General features: G+C 37.1%; 1 protein-coding gene across 10 annotated transcripts in view; it reads left to right on the forward strand.

The window, feature by feature from the left end:
• Positions 1-16,834, forward strand: part of EVI5 (ecotropic viral integration site 5) — a 224,315-nt gene that overhangs the window by 68,065 nt on the left and 139,416 nt on the right. For 8 of the 10 annotated variants that reach the window (XR_008617203.1, XM_024119714.1, XM_024119715.2 and 5 more), the window contains 5 exons: positions 8,992-9,181; positions 9,836-10,060; positions 10,884-10,958; positions 14,904-15,029; positions 16,491-16,634. Coding sequence is in view for 9 of the 10 variants with exons in the window: in XM_024119714.1 (XP_023975482.1) it covers positions 8,992-9,181; positions 9,836-10,060; positions 10,884-10,958; positions 14,904-15,029; positions 16,491-16,634 (760 nt within the window). In the remaining variant the exon portion in view is untranslated. The remainder of the gene's footprint in view (positions 1-8,991; positions 9,182-9,835; positions 10,061-10,883; positions 10,959-14,903; positions 15,030-16,490; positions 16,635-16,834) is intronic. The other 2 variants (XM_024119716.3, XM_024119719.3) reach the window with 2 other exon arrangements.

Consider the following 16,834-nt stretch of genomic DNA (forward strand, 5'->3'; position numbering starts at 1 on the left):
GAAAAAAGACAACCCTCAGAATGGGAGAAAATATTTTGCAAATGAAGCAACTGACAAAGGATTAATTTCCAAAATTTACAAGCCTCTCATGCAGCTCAATATCAAAAAAAACAACGCAAACCAAAAATGGGCAGAAGACCTAAATAGACATTTCTCCCAAGAAGATATACAGATTGCCAACCATCAGTTTCTGATCAGAATATTTGAGAGGGGGCTGCAAGACTCGTGCATTCACCTTCTCTGAGATCTCATCTTAAGGAAACAAAAGCCAAAGAAAACCCCTATGCTTTCAGAACTGGAGAGATTCTTGTCATTTAGGTACCTCCCTCCTGAGTTGTGTCTGAATTGTTTCCTGTGCTAATTCCTTGTCTTTTCTCTTAATTGTCCCTTCTTGTTTCTCTTGTTCTGAAACTTGTATATGTGCTTGATGATGTTGATGTGAAAGGGTGTGACTCCTGTGAGTCAGAGATGTATTTTGTTTCTTTTGATTTGCCTTTCTTTTAGCCAGCAAGCTGCTGTCTTTCTCCCTGCACTTTCATATCCTGTTTGTTTGGTGTAACATTACAAGTGTTTGAACCCTGTGTTTGAAAAGTTGCTCCCTCTGCAATAAAGTGCCAGTGTGTTTAGCTTTCCAAGTGTTTTTCTCCTATAGCAGTTTTCTTCCTTAGCTTTATTAGATCTTTCCTTAGTTCTTTATACATTAACCTAGCAGTTTACACATTCCCAAATGGCATGTTGACCTGTTGTTTTTGTATCCTGCTGTCTTATTTCTGGTATCCATAGGAAAGCATTATACTGAGTACAGCAGGATATTCAAAAAGTTTGTCAAATAATTGCCCAATTTCCATTTGTAGACTTTTCAACTTCTGGGCTTCTTATCTACATGGATAAGTCCCACAAGTACTTCATACTCCAAATAACCCAAAAGAGAACCCATTCTTTATCTTCTCCCCCTTTGTATTTTTCATAGTATTGTAGTAAGTAGAGGGTTTTTTTTTTTCTTCATGTTTTTCAGATATATCCTGCTATACATAAGCTACTTTTTTTTTCATGTACACATCATGAAGTGCACAGAGTACCATTTTTCTCAGATACGTGGCCCCTTGGTGAGGTGAAGGTTCAGTTCTCAGTAGCAGGAATATGGTGAAGGTAATCTCTCTAAAATAAGACCCAAAGACCCTGATTACTCTCGTTGTTGGCATATTCCCTTGTTCTCACTTTAGTCCCTAGTCCTATCTATTAGGGAACTGGAAATGCTTTCTCTCTGCCAAGTATTCTAAGCTTCTGCAAGCAAACAATCCTAGACTTTTTCCATCCTTGATACTATTTGAAGTCCAACTGATAATTGGCTTTAGCACCTCCACCTCAGATAATGTGGAGCTGTAGCCATTTTGAATGCTGCCCTTAGAGCTGGAGGTACATAAATTTGGAATTGCTTAGCTAGGAGACTGAGGACTATGTATTTATTCCCCAGTCAGTGGAGATTCAACTCTGATGTCTTAGTCTGTCAGCATTCTAGGAGGCTGAATAAATTTGGGCCTCTGAATTATTGTATAGCAGCAGGCCACACATACCTATGGGGAATGCCTTTGATTATAGCATACAATATTCCTACCAGGCCAGTATTCTTTTCATTAATTTGATAAATTTCTTCTTGTATTAGTCATAAGGAAATTATGATGGGGTGGGAAGGTAGTTTCCTTTTTTTTTTTTTTTTTTTTTTAAATTACAGTAAATCCATGCAAGGCAGTGAACCCATGTGCTCTGGGAAGAGGAAGAAAACTGAATACGTTTTGAATAGACTTCTCACTAGCCCATGGATCATGAGTAATGTTGTATTACCACTCTCTCAGTTGCCAGGCTAAAGTCTTTGGAAACTTGGCATTTTCAGGCAGTGTGCCTCTACTACTATGTCAAGAGTATTTTAATTGAATTTAAACTAGGTGGCAACCTGTCTAGGAGTCTTCCTGAGGTTTTTTTTTTAATCACTGCTTTTAGGAAAAAGAAAGAAAAATATATGATTCTAATTACACATTCTGTAAGGTCTACCTATTCTTAATTAGTATGTAAATTCTTCTCCTACTTACCATGACTAAGTAGCTAGTGGGGAGAGACTTGATATTATCAATTCAAGTGTTACTTCTTTGGGAAAATGTTAACCTTCTCTCAGAAGGATTTCATTGTATCCATAGCACTGGAAAAAAATTATAAAGTTTTTCCTTAGAAAATTCTAAATTTTGGTAAGAGTGACCAACAAATTTGAAAAAAGAGAAAGGAAGTAGTGTTCATACTTCCCTTTCTTTATGAAATAGATACATTTAATATAGCAAAAACAGTTACTGTTTTTTGTGATAGTAATAGTCATGGTTTGTTTTTTTGTTTGTTAGTTTTTTAACGGTATGCGGGCCTCTCACTGTTGTGGCCTCTCCTGTTTTGGAGCACAGGCTCCGGACGCGCAGGCTCAGCGGCCATGGCTCACGGGCCCAGCCGCTCTGCGGCATGTGGGATCTTCCCGGACCGGGGCACGAACCCGTGTCCCCTGCATCGGTAGGCAGACTCTCAACCACTGCGCCACCAGGGAAGCCCCCAGTCATGGTTTTTAAAACAATTCTGAAGGGCTTCTAGTAATAAAAAGCAGTGGTTTCTCACCTAATTCTCACTACCCCTAATGTCATTAACCAGAGACAGTATTTTTAATACATTTTTATAAAGTTGATGTATAATTTGCAACAGAGAAGTGCACAGTTCTTAAGTGTACAGTTAGAGCTTTGATAGATGTATACACCTGTGTATAACCCACAGGCCATTAACACGGAGACAATTTTTGTCATCTTAGAATATTCATTTGTGCCCTTTTTAGCAACCCCACCACCTGAAACTTTTCATCTGATTTTTATTGCCATGGATATATTTCATTTGTTTTTTTTTTTGATATGACAGCATTTGGGGGCTATAATTCATATACTGCAATTCACACATATGAAGTGTACAATTGAGTGTTTTTTCATGTATTCACAGAGTTGTGCAACCAATCACCACAATCAATTTTAGAACATTTTCATCACCCCCAAAAGAAACTTTGTATCCATTAGCAGCCACTGCCCATTCCTCCTTGTTCCCCTTACTCCCACTCCAGTCCTCAGCAGCATCTAATCTACTTTCTGAATTCTAGCTACTTCCTATAAATGGAATCATACAATATTTTTCCTTTTGTGACTGGTTCTTTCACTTAGCATAGTGTTTTCAAGGTTCATCCATGTTGTAACATGTATCACTACTTCATGTATTTTCAAGACTGAATGTTATTACACCTTATGGATATACCAGTGTTTTTATTCATTCAGCACTTGATGGACGCTTGGATTGTTTCCACTTTTTGGCTATTATGAATAATGCTGCCATGAACATTTGTTGTATAAGTTTTGTGTGGACATAGATTTTCATTTCTCTTGAATATATACCTAAGAGTGGAATGGCTGATTCGTATGGTAATTCTATGTTTAACCATTTAAGGAATTGCCATACTATTTTCCACAGTGGTTTTAACCACTTTATATTCCCATCAGTAGTGTCTGAAGGTTCCTGTGTCTCCACATCTTCACCAACACTTATTATTTGTCTTTTTGGATATAGCCATACAAGTGGTGTATTGTTATGGTTTTGATTGGCATTTCCCTAATCATTAGTGATGTTGAGCATCTTTTTATGTGTTAATTGGCCATTTCTATATCTTTGGAGAATTGTCTATTCTTATTCTGTGCACGTTTTTATTTTATTTTTTAATGATTGCTTTATTTTTTTAAATTAATTAATTAATTTTTGCCTGCCTTGGATCTTCGTTGCTGCACACAGGCTTTCTCTAGTTGCGGCAAGTGGCAGCTACTCTTTGTTGCGGAGCATGGGCTCTAGGTTCACGGGCTTCAGTTGTTGTGGCACACAGGCTCAGTAGTTGTGGCTCGCGGGCTCTAGAGCGCAGGCTCAGTAGTTGCGGTGCACAGGCTTAGTTGCTCTGCAGCATGTGGGATCTTCCAGGGATCGAACCCGTGGTCCCTGCGCTGGCAGGTGGATTCTCAACCACTGTGCCACCAGGGAAGTCCCTGTGCCCATTTTTAAATTGATTTGTTTGTCTTTTTCTTATTGAGTTGTAAGAGTTATTTATGTATTCTAGATAGAAGACTCATGGGTTACAAATATTTTTCCCATTCTGTGGGTTTTCTTTTCACTTTCTTTTTATTTTTTTATTATTTATTTATTTTAAATTATTTATTTATTTTAAATTATTTATTTATTTTTATTTATTTATTATTTTTGGCTGTTTTGGGTCTTCGTTGCTGCGCACGGGCTTTCTCTAGTTGTGGCGAGCGGGGGCTACTCTTTGTTGTGGTGCGTGGGCTTCTCATTGCGGTGGCTTCTCTAGTTGCGGTGCACAGGCTCTAGGCACGCGGGCTTCAGTAGATGCAGCACGTGGGCTCAGTAGTTATGGCTCATGGGCTCTAGAGCGCAGGCTCAGCAGTTGTGGCGCACAGGCTTAGTCGCTCCACAGCATGTGGCATCCTCCCGGACCAGGGCTCAAACCCGTGTCCCCTGCATTGGCAGGCGGATTCTTAACCACTGCACCACCAGGGAAGTCCCTCTTTTCACTTCCTTGATGGCATCCAGTGAGGTACAAAACATTTAAAATTTTGATGAGTCCAATTTATATATATTCTTTATTGTTACTTGTTCTTTTGGTGTCATGTTTAGGAAGGCTTTTCTTCTATAACATATGAAGACTTGTTCTTGAACTTCTTACAAGTGGAATCATATAGCAAGTACTTGTTTGCATCAGGCTTCTTTCACCTAATGTTTGTAAGATTCATGTATGTATCAAAGTTCATTTCTTTTTATTGCTGAATACTGTTGCAGTGAATGAATATATCACAATTTGATTTTTTTTTTGCGGTACACGGGCCTCTCACTGTTGTGACCTCTCCTGTTGCCGAGCACAGGCTCTGGAGGCACAGGCTCAGCAGCCATGGCTCACGGGCCCAGCCGCTCCGCGGCATGTGGGGTCTTCCCGGACCGGGGCATGAACCCGTGTCCCCTGCATCGGCAGGTGGACTCTCAACCACCGCGCCACCAGGGAAGCCCACAATTTGATTATTTTTCTGGATTTTGGGGTTGTTTCTGGGCTTTAGCTATTATGAATAAAGCTCTTCTGAACTTTCAATTGCAAGTATTTTTGTGGATGTAGGTTTTCATTTCTCTTGCTGTGTCATATAAAAATGTGTTTAACTTTGTAGAGAATTGCCAAACAGTTCTTCAAAGTGCTTGAACTCTTACATACTCCTGACATGGTTATATGAAAGTCACAACTGCTCCCATCTTTAGCAACACTTGGTATGGCCAGTCTTTAGAATTTTAGCCATTCTATGTGTACATAGCGTGGTTTTAACCTGGGTTTCCCTGGTGACTAAGGATGTTGAATGTTTTTCAGTTGCTTATTGACCACTTGACTATTTTGTTTTGGAAAGTGTCAGTTTAAGTGTCTTACTCATTTTTTAAAAAATGTGTTGTTTGCCTTCTTAATTATCTTTTTTTTTTTTTTTTTTTTTTTTTGGCGGTACGCCGGGCCTCTCACCTTTGTGGCCTCTCCCTTTGTGGAGCACAGGCTCCGGATGTGCAGGCTCAGTGGCCATGGCTCATGGGCCCAGCCGCTCCGCGGCATGTTGGGATCTTCCTGGACCAGGGCATGAACCCGCGTGCCCTGCGTTGGCAGGTGGACTCTCAACCACTGCGCCACCAGGGAAGCCCTTAATTATCAATTTTATGTGTTCTTCATGTACTCTGGATACCAATCTTTTGTCGAATGTATATGTTGAGGAATTTTTTTTTTCAGTTTGTGATGTACCTTTTCATTTTCTTAAAACAGAGCTTTTTAAGTTTGAAGTCCAATTTAGTATTTTTTTAATCAATTTTTTCCTTTATTGTTAGTGTTTCCTTGTGTCCCATTAACAAATTTTGCCTATTCCAAGGTTGTGAAGACTTTTTCCTGTTTTCTTCTAGGAGTTATATAGTTTTAGGTTTTATATTCAGGCCTATTGTCCATTTTGAGTCAGTTTTTTAATATGTGAATTAAGGCAGAGACAATATCTTTAAATAATGTAATGTCTTTACTTGGAATATTTCATTTGTAAATGTTTTTCACAGTTTTGTATATTTGTTTATGTTACTTATTTCATTGACCTCTGAAGGTGTACTGCTTAACCCTTTTCTCTAATCCACCCATGAATTCACTTGGCTTTCCTGCTTATACTTAAAGTTACAACGTGGGGATCTCTGAGACCCTTCTGACTCTTAAAAAAAAAAAAAAAAGAAAGAAAGAAAACTTCTATTTGGGTACTTTTTCATCTATACTTTCATTATATCTCAAATTTATGTTTAACTTAGGAAGTACCATTATTTTCTTTTTAACTGCGTGTCTCTTTGTTAATGGTAGTGGTGCAATTTAATTATTTGGCATATAGCAAGCATTCAGTGAATAAGTGAAATGAAGAACTTAGTTAGGTTCAGGTTATTTCTGTAAAGTTTGTTTCTGTATTCCATTTATAATTCTTAAGGTTTAGAATCATACATAAAATTACTTATAAACATACAATAATTTTTTCATAAGATATTATGGACTTAACTAAAATAACATGGGAAAAATAGTACTTAAAGCCAGACATTATCATTAATTAGTTTTTTCTTTTTTTTACATAAATTTATTTATTTTATTTATTTATTTTTGGCAGCATTGGGTCTTTGTTGCTGCACGCGGGCTTTCTCTAGTTGCAGCGAGTGGGGGCTACTCTTCCTTGCAGTGTGTGGGCTTCTCATTGCAGTGGCTTCTCTTGTTGCAGAGCATGGGCTCTAGGCGCGTGGGCTTCAGTAGTTGTGGCTCGCGGGCTTTAGAGCGCAGGCTCAGTAGTTGTGGAGCATGGGCTTAATTTCTCCGCGGCATGCGGAATCTTCCCGGACCAGGGCTCGAACCCATATCCACTGCATTTGCAGGCGGATTCTTAACCACTGTGCCACCAGGGAAGTCCTAATTAGTTATTTCTGATAAAGAATATTTATAGCAAAGAGTTGACCCTGAATTTGGCTGTTTTGTAAGTTTTTCTGTTCCTAGAAATATTTGGGACATTTTATTTAATTTATTGTTGCCATAAAAAAATGCATTAAATTATCCCATGAATAAGGATAGAATGAATACAGTTTATATTACTGTGTTATTGAATATGACTATCTGGTATTTGACGATTTTTTTTTTTATGTTTTGCTTTTTCTTATGCATTCTACTCCTTGTGTGGGAGATACAGCTATTACTACATTCCTATGATCTTATTTTAGTTGGTTTTTTAAAAAAATTTTATTTATTTATTTATTTTTGGCTGTGTTGGGTCTTTGTTTCTGTGCGAGGGCTTTCTCTAGTTGTGGCAAGCGGGGACCTCTCTTCATTGCGGTGCACCGGCCTCTCACTATCGTGGCCTCTCTTGTTGCAGAGCACAGGCTCCAGACGCGCAGGCTCAGTAGTTGTGGCTCACGGGCCTAGTTGCTCCATGGTATGTGGGATCTTCCCAGAGCAGGGCTCGAACCCATGTCCCCTGCATTAGCAGGCAGATTCTCAACCACTGTGCCACCAGGGAAGCCCTTGACGGTATTTTTTAATATGGGGATTTTGATTTTATTTCAATTCAGTCAGTGTTCAGTGTACTTTGTATTGAGCTAAATACAAAGATGATATAAAGGGATATAAAGATGAGCAAGATATAAATCTGGCTTACAAAGGATGTTTTTATAATCTGCTAGGTATACTTTGACTCATATGTTTCTTTTCTTAATTAGTTTTTATATATCATAAATTAGTATTGGGAGCATTTCTTGCCTAAGCAGATGATTTTCTGAAGGAGTTACTGGAAGTAAATAGTAGCCATGTTAAATACCCAAATAGATGTTTTAATAATCTATTGAATGACATATAATTTACATCTTTATAATGATAGAGCCACATTTTTCCAGCCTTTTTTTTTAATAGCCTGTGTACATGTGAAAGAAATAATGGATTTGATGTTGTAATGAGTCATGGAATGGATCTCTGAAATTATCTTAACCCATCATTCTACAGATAAGGAAGAGGCCTTAAACAGGGCCTTAAGAGTAAAGACGATTCAGTTTAAAAGCGCAAGTCCAATGATAAATGACAGCTGTTAGTTGGCCTGAGTTTTTGGGAGATAGTAGGGATTATGGACAGTTAGTGGATTAAAGTCCTTTCTCATTTAAAGGGAGAAGCTCCTATTCTGCTACATCCTGTTGTTTCTGTTTAGGAATGTGGGCCTAGTTTTGCCCTATCTTTTTATTTTCCAAGAGAATCCAGAATTGTAAATAAATATAAATATATGTGTATATAAACAGATAAATGAAATCTTCTAATTTTAGTTTTAGTAATTATTCAGTTTTTTACTCAAACATTACATGGGCCAAACAAAACACTTTTTGTTCGGACAGGTTAGTTATGCATCGGTAAAAGCAAAATGAAAAAAGACTAGGAATTTTATTAATTTGTGTGTCTGCCTTACTTTTTTAGCCCTAGACACATTGTAAACATGATAGGGTTAGTTCTTCTATAGAATTGGTTATACCTCTTCCAAGTACAGTTTGTTTTTTTCTGAAGCCCTCCCAATCACTTTTCTCACCAGAAGATTTCTTTCAGTTTGAATTTTTAGTGGTGATGAAGGGAAATTATGAGGGGACTAATAGTAAAATATTTAACATAATTTACTATTTCAAATTTTGAAATTGCTATGCTTAGTAGAAAAAATACAGCAGTTAATTTTATAGATGCCAATCAAATATTATTGAAATTATATATATTTTAAAACCATGGCTAAATTACAGTAGTGAAGCTCTTATGTATCATCATGTCATCTAGTGTCACAGTGAGATGTTGAGCAATTTTTAATTATGTTTTAGATTGTTAGAAACAGATAGTAAATCTTTAAGATCTGTAAATGGATCAAGAAGAAACAGTGGCTCCTCTCTTGTATCAAGTTCATCAGCCTCCAGCAACCTCAGTCACCTTGAAGAAGACTCTTGGATTCTTTGGGGAAGAATTGTTAATGAATGGGAAGATGTGCGCAAAAAGAAGGAAAAGCAAGTTAAGGTATTCATATTCTTTGCTTAAGTCCTTCCTCTTATCCCAAAGGGCATGAGGCATCAATTAATAGAGGATTAAAAAAAAATCAGATTCTAGTACTTCCTAAGTGCTATGATGAAGAGGTCTGCTTTATATATTTGTGCCCATAGAAGTATTGGTTTGTAGCTATCAATTGTCATAGAGGTCTCCTAATTGTAGAAATATATAGCTGAAAATTATTTTAGATATTAAATTCTCTTATTTTATAGATTCAGAAATGGAAGTTGTGACATCCTACATCCTTCAGTTACCAGTATTTTACTTTTTTTATTTTAAAATATAAAACAGCCCTTTGAAAGATGATGGTTACAGTGCCATCATTCACAGCTCTGCAGATTATCAGGTCCTTAATACCTTTAGAGGCCATACTCTGAGTGAAATGACAAGAATTTATCCATGGCATTGTTGTCCCTCTGATCAGAACAGAATATACCTGTATCTTAGCCAAATCTTAGCCTTGGTTAAAAAGTTCCCTAGTCTTATTATAAAAGTAGCTTTGTGAATTATAAATTTGAAAAAGTCATGTACTCTACTCCAACCTCCAATAAGTCTTCTTTGACTTTCAAGGTAGGAAGCCTAAATAAGTCACTTAAACATTTTTATTTTTATTTTTATTTGTAGGAACTTGTTCGTAAAGGGATACCCCATCATTTTAGAGCAATAGTTTGGCAACTTTTGTGCAGTGCACAAAGTATGCCAATTAAGGATCAGTATTCAGAACTTCTGAAAATGACCTCACCTTGTGAAAAATTGATCCGAAGGGACATTGCTAGAACTTATCCTGAACACAATTTTTTTAAGGAAAAAGATAGTCTTGGACAGGAGGTTTTGTTTAATGTAATGAAGGTAAGTTCTGTTTATTCATTTTTTGAGATGAAATGAATTCTCAGGAGGTTGAAATTAAACATTTCTCATAATGAAGTATGAACTCTCACCCCAGTAATCAGTTGCTTTGGCAATAAATTTGACTTTAGCATAATTTTGGCTTTAATTCTGACGCTGGATTATTGTCTAATTTGGAGAACTCTTAGAAAATTCCTCACATTGCTTGGTATTAGTTGACTGAAATATAATAACCTATAAATCACTATACATACCGTAGAGAAGATCTTCCATGAGAATGAATAATTCACCTTCTATGAGTTTCACAATCTGGGAGCAAATTTTTTGCTTGCTGTGGCCAGCATTGCTAAGAGCTCTTAGCCCTTAAAACTGTGTGCCATTGTAATTTTTTCTCCAGTGTTGCCTTTTCCCTTTGCATAATTCCTTTTCCTTCTAGCTACCTCCGTGAAATATTGATTTCTTGTTAACTCATTTCAGTTTTGTCAGTGCTTTACCTTCATCCTACTCTAGTTTTGATCTTTGTCAGATATATATTTTTAATGATTTTTAAGCTTTGTCACTTTCCTGAGTACAAATTCCTTTATTTTCTTGTCCTTAGGAGTTGTCAGTTCCTAACTGGGAAATCGTCAAAATAAAATTTTATGTAATAAATCATTTGCTTTTAAAATACTTACAGGATAGGATAACATCTACAACAAAGCAAGCAAGAGCTTCTCTAAAAAATAAATGGTCTTTAATCCACCTTCTTACTGTCTTTAGGCTTTTAGAGAAGGGAAGTATGATATATCATGTTAAAGTGTTTTGAACAACATTTTTTACTTTTTAGGCATATTCTTTAGTGGATCGTGAGGTTGGTTACTGTCAAGGAAGTGCTTTTATAGTTGGATTGTTGCTTATGCAGGTAAGTTAGTATAAGTATTAAATGTCCAATTAAGTTCTTTATTAAAGTTGGAGAACTTAAATATCATCCTTGTTTTAGTAAGTGGATATTGGGTATTTCCCCCTAAACATAGTCTAAATAGGAACATTTAGTTTGCATTTTAAAATATTAAGTGTTGAAAATAGCATACAATAGATATCCTGCCACTAAATCAAATTTCACCTTATCTACATTTGGACCATAATATTCTACTGAAGCCTGAATCTACTTTTAAATCTTAACTTATATGTCAGTATTTAATGAGGAATAATCTTTTCCCAGCCACGGAGGACTGATTAAAGTGTTGGTATGAAAATCTTATTTATGGAACTTCTCTGGCGGGTTCTGTCGCTGGTCGGGGAACTAAGATCGCACATGCCGCTCGGCACAGCCACAAAAAAAAAAAAAAAAAAAGAAAGAAAGAAAGAAAAGAAAAGAAAATCTTACTTATGATGTACAACGTCTTTGGAAATTTATACAGTAATTTTATTTGTCACAGAGCTGAGGGCTTGTTATGCCTGTTTTACTATAGGCTCTAAAATAGAGGTACTCAGTCACTTTTACTGCCCTGGGGATATAACATATATTTCCATTGGCAATGACTTATTTTGGGTGGGGTGTTTTCAGAAGTCAAGGACAGGGACAGTCAGTCATAGCTTTGAAGGGAAATAGCATGTTGTGTTACCTCTCCAGCCTTATTGAAATTGAAAAAAAAGTCTATCATACTCTATTTAGTCTCAGACTAAAATATGATCTGAAAAGAAACCTTGGAGATAACTTCATTTGAGTCATGTAGGCTTGTTTTTGCAGCTCAGTTCTGCACTGAGTTCAGAACTCAGTGATTCTTATTAACTCAGTGTCGTAGAGAAAGTAAATAGCAACACATTGCTGTAAGAATCAAGTGTGCAGATTTCTTTATAATAAAAGGAATGACTGTAAAACACCTGGGTGATTGTTCTTCATATTTATATTTTACTTGGTGTCACAATTTTTCATTTTGTGACTACCGTTTCAATCTTTTTGAGAGGGACCCAGTGATAGTATTTTTTCTACCTCCTTTTGGTCTTTTATTCAATCATTTCAACTTATTTCTTTAAATATCACCATTTTTGTGTGTGTGTGTGTGTGTGTGTGTGTGTGTGTGTGTGTGTGTGTGTGTGGGGTACACGGGCCTCTCACTGTTGTGGCCTCTCCCGTTGCGGAGCACAGGCTCCGGACGCGTAGGCTCAGCGGCCATGGCTCACGGGCCCAGCCGCTCCGCGGCATGTGGGATCTTCCCGGACCAGGGCACGAACCCGTGTCCCCTGCATCAGCAGGCGGATTCTCAACCACTGCGCCACCAGGGAAGCCCAAAAATATCACCATTTTTAAAACCTTCTCCCAATTTCTATATCAGTGCTATTGCAGAGGAGAGAGGGAATGAATTATATGATACATTCAGAGGAGAAGAAGTTCTTAGAAGGTAAAAAAGGGAGATAAATTGACTCATTCTCACTGTGCCTGGAGTTGAGGAGTGGAGGGAGAAGTGGAAAGGGGAAGGTAGTTGTGGGAGATGAGTTTGGAGAAGTAGTAAGGGGCCACATCATGTAGGACCTTGTAAGCATTTTGACTTTTACTGAGGATATGGGGAGGCACTAGAGTGTTTTGAGCAGTGGAGTGATGTGATCTGATTCATACTTTAAAAGTATCACTCTGGGATTTGAACCTCGGTGGTGTGGCCCTAGAGCCTGCACTAGTAACTACCTGCCAGGATCATTGGAGGAAAGGAGTCAAAGATCTTCTAGGCCAGGGAATTAATCCTCATGAAAATGAGTGGAGTTTGGGGTTGGGGGTTGATCCAGAGGTTTGTAGATGCTGCAAAAAAGAGGAGTAAAGGGTAATATCTGCTGGTATATGTTTCAGAGAGAAGGGGCAGTTAATGCAATGGCAATGAGGCATTGAGGTCCAAGGAGGGACATAAACCTCTCTACCACAGGCCTCTTCCAGTGCTCTGGGAGAGAAAACAGCCACCTCAGGAGAGAGCCAGGTTTCGGTGTTGAAGTATTCTTTGGGGGAATCAGGTTTCACTTAGAGAAAGACAGTGAAAGAACATTTGGTAAACAGATTGAGGGTATAGGTAGGATATTTTGTTGATGGCGTATTATCAGTTTCAGAAAGTACTGTGGAAAAGGTTTTGGGAATATTGGAAATGGGGTTAAATTATGGGAGCAATAGAACCAAGCACATGGGATGAAAGTTCTGGGAGGTAGGGTTTCTTGTAGTAACTGATATAAAAATCAGTGGGGCTATAAACCTTGACAAGATTAATAAGGATGGTCTCCAAGGCAAAATTGTGGCTATGTGCGTTGGGAGGAAGGAAAGAAGTATGGGTTTTGCCAAGAATAACTCTTGGCTCCTGTCCATGGCTGTGTCAAGACCAGGAAAAGTGTATTGTTAATAAAAGTAGTCTTCAGTAAGAAGAGTGCCTAGAGACCCTTTGAGGTTTCGTCTTTTGAAACACAGTGGTATAATGTGAGTGAATGAACATTAGAAAATTTCATTTTAAGAAAAGCCACACAGGGGAATTCCCTGGCGGTCCAGTGGTTAGGACTCCACGCCTCCACTGCAGGGGGCGTGGGTTCCATCCCTGGTTGGGGAACTAAGATCCCTGCATGCTGTGTGGCAGGCCAAAAAAAAAAAAAAAACCCACAAAGTAATTTGTATAAGTGTTATGTGCCTACATATTCTTATTGCAGAGCTTTTATGTTCATTATCTTAGTTGATGTGAGTATCTAGTGAGTTACACATAAAATGTGAAATTGGAACCTTTAAAACTCTAATTACAGTTTTTTTAAAAACTTATTTTACAAGTTCTTTTAACACTTATGCCATATTGTTTCCGCTTGGAATCCTTGAAAGGCTTCCTATCTCACTTAAGGTAAAAGTCCACATCCTTACAGTGGCTTCTAAAATCCTATGTAATTTGGTTCCCTTTATTTCTCCTCCATAACCATACTTTCATTTGTAACATTACTACTAATTTAGTAGTCCCCTATTCGTTGTTCCTTGAGCATGCCAATCATGATTCCATTTCAAGACCTTTGTATTATTCTCCCAGGACTGTTCTTTCCTCAGTTGTTCCCTTACTTCAGTATTTTGCTCAAATGTTACCTTATCAAGAGACTTTCCCTGACCTATCTATATATAAATAGCAGTGTAGCTCCCTGGGTTCCCTGTTGCTCTACTTTGTTTTATTTCCATAGCACTTCTCACCATCTGACATATATGTTAATTGATTTATTCCATGTATTATCTATCTCCCCCAACTAGAAGGTTCAGTCTCCTTGAGGGTAGATACTGTTTATTTTGTTCACTGGTATATACTCTCAGAGAGAGAGAAGTATCTGGCTTTAAATGAATATTTGTTGGTTGAATTCATGAGTTAGGCAAGTGAGGCAGCTGGTCTCAGAGGCTGTAAGATTTGTCTAACATCTCATTGTCGGTGATAGAATGGGAAATTAGAAGCTTCTGATTTCTAGTCCATTGCTCTTAATATTGTACCACATAGCACTCAGGATTGACATATATACATTACCATGTGTAAAATAGCTAGTGAGTACATGCTATAATGCACAGGAAGCTAGGATCGGTGCTCTGTGACAACCTAGATGGGTGGGGTGATGGGGCTGGGGGTGGGGATGGGTGGGAGGGAGGTCCAAGAGGGAGGGGATATATATACACATATAGCTGATTCACTTCATTGTACAGCAGAAACTAACACAACATTGTAAAGCAATTATGCTCCAGTAAAAGAAAAAGTTAATGACAATAAAAACCAAAATAACAACATTGTTTATAGTTGGATGGGTACTTAGTTTAAATGTGTTTATTAGCTTATTTGCCTATCACAGAACATTAACCTATGTTGCTTTTTCCCTCCTAATGCAGATGCCAGAAGAAGAAGCTTTCTGTGTATTTGTTAAATTAATGCAAGATTATAGACTTCGCGAACTTTTTAAACCAAGTATGGCAGAATTAGGCCTTTGTATGTACCAGTTTGAATGCATGATACAGGTAAAAGTGTGGTGTTAACCAAAAACATATTGCCATTATATTTTTTGTCATCTTGGTTTGAGTGACAACTAAGCAAATTTAATGTTAAAAGCATTAAAGCAATTGAAAAAAAAAAACCAGTGTTTTAATCACATCATCATTTGTTGTTTGGTTAATCCAAAATTTAGAACTACTTCCCAGTTAGGCGCTGTCTGCAGGTAGATCACAGTCTGGAACTTGACTAGTTTTTATATTCAGACCTTAAGCATTTGTGCCAAATATAGTATATCATAACCTAGATGCATGAATTTCTTTATTATGCCATATTTTATCCTATTATTTTATGTAGACTTGGCTCTCTTACAGAAGCCCATGACATTTGGACGCTGACATCAATTCATTTCCTTTGAGACTATCTCTTTTATCTCTTTCAGTCCTCTCCCCTGCCTTTCCCTTTTCATCACTTTTTTTGCTAGCCTGTAATCTTTTTAAAAAAATATTGTTTCTGTCCTTTCGTGTTGCTAGTTTAAGAGTCAGAGTCTTAGTGACTGTGTAAGGGTGAAGAGGAGGAAGAGAGGAATCAAAACGAAGTAAAAAAATACCTTTAAAGTGTTTCATCTTTCTGGATTTAATTTTTATATTTATATATATAAATAAATTTATTGTTTTGTCCTGTAATGTAATGGTAGAAATATTCTTCATTTACTTAAATTTCAATTAAGTAAGCAGAATTTAAGAATATAGGTTAATCATTCAGCTGGCATAAGAGCCATTTTCACAAGTCTACTTTTCCCCTACTTTTCCCTACTTGTACCCACAGCAATTTAAAAATCCTCTATCTTTTCTGTGTGTGATGAGACGAAGGGGATATACAAAATGTTTTTACATTTTAAAGTAAAAGACAAAATAGGTCTTGGTGATTCTTAATTTTTTTTTTTTGAACTAGTAAGCTTATTTTTATCACCCTTAAACTCCCTTGGTTTATTTTCATTTAATGTGTCATTTATGTTTTGAATTACTAGAGTGTTGAAGTATCTGTATTTTGGGTGAGAATGTAGGAAGCTTAGAATAGGTGACCAATGGTAGATAGCACCTGAAAGTATTTCAAGATAACATTTCTTTCCCTTAAAAATTTTTTTTGGAAATACTATAGTTTATAGAAAATATCAGATACCCATGTACCCACAAATAAGGTTAAAGAAATATAAAATTTTTATTTATTGTAATTTTTCTTTTTATTAATAAATCATTAAAAAGTTCCAACTTTTTAAGTTCCAACTCCACATCCTTTTTCCCTTCTTTCTTTTCCAAACAATAACCACTATCCAGAATGTGTCCATTTCTGCCTCTTAACTCTTACATATGATGCCTAAATTTTATGTTTGTGTTTGCTATCGGCTACTTTAGTAGGTATACAATTGTCTGGCTTAAAATACTCAGTTTTACCATGTTTTAACTAAGAAATTCTTTTCATCTCTTTAGGAGCATCTTCCAGGGCTCTTTGTGCATTTTCAGTCTCAGAGTTTTCATACCTCAATGTATGCATCATCTTGGTTTCTGACTATCTTCCTTACGACTTTTCCACTACCAATTGCAACAAGGATATTTGATATCTTTATGTCTGAGGTGAGTTAATGGGCAGACTGAGCAAAGGAATCATTGGGTTAATGAGAGCCGGGCAGTGAGGCGAATGATAAAGGAGACCCATGTGGTCCATGCTAAACTGCTTACCTGGATAATCTCACTTAATCCTTTAACAACCCTATCAGTACTATTCATCTCCCCATTTGCTAGATGAGAGTTGAGGAAGCCGATATTTAGAGAAA

This window comes from Physeter macrocephalus, chromosome 4, assembly GCF_002837175.3.
Source record: "Physeter macrocephalus isolate SW-GA chromosome 4, ASM283717v5, whole genome shotgun sequence".
NCBI lineage: Eukaryota > Metazoa > Chordata > Mammalia > Artiodactyla > Physeteridae > Physeter > Physeter macrocephalus.